Source organism: Octodon degus, unplaced genomic scaffold, assembly GCF_000260255.1.
Source record: "Octodon degus isolate 3935 unplaced genomic scaffold, OctDeg1.0 scaffold00089, whole genome shotgun sequence".
NCBI lineage: Eukaryota > Metazoa > Chordata > Mammalia > Rodentia > Octodontidae > Octodon > Octodon degus.
Window position 1 is genome coordinate 4761991 of NW_004524665.1, and position 3520 is coordinate 4765510.

The 3520-nt window shown below is 58.9% G+C and overlaps 1 protein-coding gene across 1 annotated transcript in view; it reads left to right on the top strand.

Annotated features, from left to right (window-relative positions):
- The window catches only part of Mroh2a (maestro heat like repeat family member 2A), a 48192-nt gene that overhangs the window by 44178 nt on the left and 494 nt on the right, over nt 1–3520 (top strand). Inside the window, exons 36-41 of the mRNA XM_023722240.1 lie at nt 410–559; nt 639–827; nt 1239–1394; nt 2416–2550; nt 2948–3050; nt 3307–3372. Coding sequence (XP_023578008.1) covers nt 410–559; nt 639–827; nt 1239–1394; nt 2416–2550; nt 2948–3050; nt 3307–3372 — 799 coding nt within the window. The remainder of the gene's footprint in view (nt 1–409; nt 560–638; nt 828–1238; nt 1395–2415; nt 2551–2947; nt 3051–3306; nt 3373–3520) is intronic.

Here is a 3520-nt window from a genome sequence, read left to right on the forward strand (position 1 = left end):
TAGCAGGAAGCTCTCCACATACTCACTGGACCTGGGCTAGGACTGGGTCTGGGGGTTCCCGGAAGTCGGCAGAAATTCCTACTCGGCGGGAGGGGTGGGGAGATAAGGTGGAGTGGTGGGGGTGGCCCAAGGGGGAGGGAGAGGGTCCAGCCCACACTGCGCCTGGGCTGGGACTGGTCCCGCCGGCGCAGGTTAGCAGGAAGCTCTCCACACACTCACCGGACCTGGGCTAGGACTGGGTCTTGCGAATCATTCTTTATGTACAGATGGGGAAACTGAGGCACTGTATTTCCCAACCCCCCCGTGCATAGAGCCACTGTCCCAGGCAAGGCTCTTGACCTTGTCCCACCTGGTTGCTGAGAGATGGGCTCCCCCGGGGGCACTGCCTGAGAAACACGCTCCTTTCCAGTTCATGAGCAACCCAGTACTATACCAGGAGAAGCTGCTGAGGACAGCAGTGCTGCTGCTGGAGAAGGGGGCAGGGCAGCAGGAGGATGAGGCCCTGCAGGTGCTGTCCCTGCGCGCCCTGGGCAACATGGCCCTCGGTGCACCCCGGAAGGTACAGAACTGGCTCGGGCCCCGGGCTGCAGGCTGCCAGGAGCGTCAAGGCCAAGGCTGAGCTGTCCACTCCCCTCCAGGTGAAGCAGTACCGGAAGCTCCTGCTGCAGCAGTGCCTGGGCTCCCTGCAAGGGGCCACAGACAGCAGGGTGATGGTGACCACGGAGGGCATGGAGGCCCTGACCAAGGTCCTGGCCCAGCTCCGGGAGGGAGATGTGGGCTTTGCTTTCAAGGCCATCTCTGAGCAGTGCAGGCTGTTCTTCGACAACGTGAGTGCAGAGGGTGCATGGATTAGCTGAACATGGGAGCCCTTGTGGTGCTCCGGGGCCACACCGAGGGGTGGTAGCCTTTTGCCATGGTAGGAGGGAAAAAGTGTCCCCTTCCACTCTCACATGCTCTGGGACCACCTGTCACATATGCCCTGGGACTGACCCAGGGGTGTGGGGTCAAACCCCCACAAGCCCTTACTCAGGGTACAGGGGGCCCCAAAGGACAGAACCATGCCCTCCCTCCCAGACTCCAAGAGTGCAGCAAGAGTCACTGGACCTTGGGGAGGGCCTGGAAGGCTCGGCAGGGGCCAAGGGGCTGGAAACAGTCCTGGGGACAGTGGCTGGGGCTTGTCTGGTTTCCTGCCCTGGGAACGGCAGCCAACGCAGCCCATTTGTGTGTCCTGGCCACAGGAGAGCGAAGTGCTCCGGGAAAAGGCTTTCATCCTCTTTGGGAAGCTGGCCAGGCTGGTTGGGATTGCCAGGAGGCACTTCTTCAAGGAGGAAGTGAGGAGAGCCTGGGTGCCCCTCCTGCTGCACTGCCAGGACCCCTGCTCCAGCACAGCCCAGGTCTGCATCACCCGAAGGCACAGGGCCTGTGGGCCTGCGGCCACTGGTGGCTGTGGCCTTGTGTGCCTTGCTCAGTCTTCCGCAGGAACTCTGCGGCCACCCTATCCTTCATGTAGGCTGGGGACAGGGACAGCTGGCGCTGGGTGAAGGACCCTCAGTGCTGTGCGAGGAAGGGGTGTGGCTTCCTCAGGCTCTGTCCCTCCCTGTCCACAGCCATCTTCTGCCAGTGTCCCTTTGTTCAGCACGTCTGCACATGGTGGGTCACTTCTGGCATTAGAGCTCCATTCATTAAAACTCACCTTAAATCTCACTCCCCGCTCTGCTGAGGAGTAGACCCACTTTGGGGCTGTGAGGATTCTGCAGGCAGGCCTGGCTGGCTGCTGCCCCTCTTCAGGGTCCATGGTAGGTGGCAGGAGGTAGAGGCCTAAGCCGCTGCTAGGCTGTGGCCTCTGCAGGCAACAGTGGCCAGCTGTGGCTGCAGTGGCCCTGTGTGGGCTGCTCACAAGGCTCTGAAGCTCCACATGGGCCAGGATCCCCGGCACTCCCTGTCTGTTGACCAGCACCGCTTCCTCCAGGACAGTTCCTGGGGGCCACTTCTGGGTGTGGGGACGCAATAGAGTCAGGTGTTGCACCTCTCCTTGGGGACAATGCCCATCTCTCTCTTGCCAGAGGCCAAGGGCTGGATTGCAGCAGCACAGGAAGGTTCAGGCAGGGCCAGGCGAACTGGAGGTCCCCCTGCCCTTCCCACCCAGTTGGACTCCACACCCAGATCCTGCAGGATTACCGAGTGCCAAAGTGCTGCCTGAAAGCACAGGATGGGCAGAGCACGTTCATAAATGCACACAGGGTTTTACGGGAGTTAGTGGGGCCCTGGGTCTCCATGGCCTCCAGGAGCCCTAGCCTGGCCTTTTTCTGACTCCAGTCTGTCTGGGGCTGCCCTGGCTTCTCATGGCTCACCCCTTACAAGGGGGCAGTCCAGCCAGCTCCCTGACACCTCTCCTGCTGTCCTGTGTCCCTCCAGGCCTGTGTGGCTACCATGCTCCAGTGTGTGCACTTCTGGGGCTGGAAGTCCCTGGAGAGCCCCTTGGGGCACAGCGACGCTGGCACTGATGATGACAAGATGATCACTTTCCAGACAACCATGTGCTCCATCTTGGTGAGCGGATCGAGGGGAGCCGCCCAGCGCTGCCCCGGGGCCCTACCGAGGTGGCGCGCTGACCACTTGCTTACTTTATAAAGTTGCATAGCCGTGCCATTCTGAAAAGTGGAAAGGGGCAAGCATAATTTCGTTAACACATTTTATTTAACTCAATATAATCAAAACATGACCATTTTACACAGTGCCACCTCAGTTCATGAGCTTAAATTCTTTCCATGCTTCTGGTCACAAACCAAATTGCTGGCAAATGGAATCAAACCCAATGGTTAGGTTCAACGTGAACCTTGTGGGGGAATTTGGCTTGTAAGCAATTTGGCTTGCAAGCAGAATTGTGGCAAAAATTCAGTTTGTGACCCTGGCCCGTCCTTGGGAACTCTCCCTCTACCTTTCGCAGACTCAGAAAAAGCCTGCTGTTCTCTATGGCTTCCTGCTGGAAACAATGAGCTACGTTAAAAATAACCTGTCAAGGATCAGAATTGTTGCCTGCAACTTGGCAGGTGAGGGGACAGATGTCTGATGCAGGGTGGACTTTGACAGCCACCTGGTCAACCTCAAGCCTGTGGAGACAGGTGGCAGAGCTGGGGTGAGCATGCAGGCCTAGCTTGTGCATGGTGCCCCACCCCTCCAAGCACCACACCTGCCTGGCCTTTCTCCTCACTGACTTTGGCCACTCCTTGGGGTCTCAAGCAGGGTCACAGCAGTCTGCTGCGGACCTAGTCTGTGCCATGAGCACTTCTTTGACACTCCCTGTAGGAATTATTATGAAGCAGCTCTCTGCCCATTATGTGAAGAAGCTGGACCTACCAGGGCTACGGAATTGTAAGTGGGGGTTGTCGGGTCCCAGGCCTGGCCCAGGCGACCCTGCTATGGGGTACTTTGGGGGAGCAATGGATGCACCTGTGGAGGGGGGGCTTTCAGGAAGGCAGCTGTTGGCGAGGCGGGACCCTTCAGCCCATGTTGTTTACCC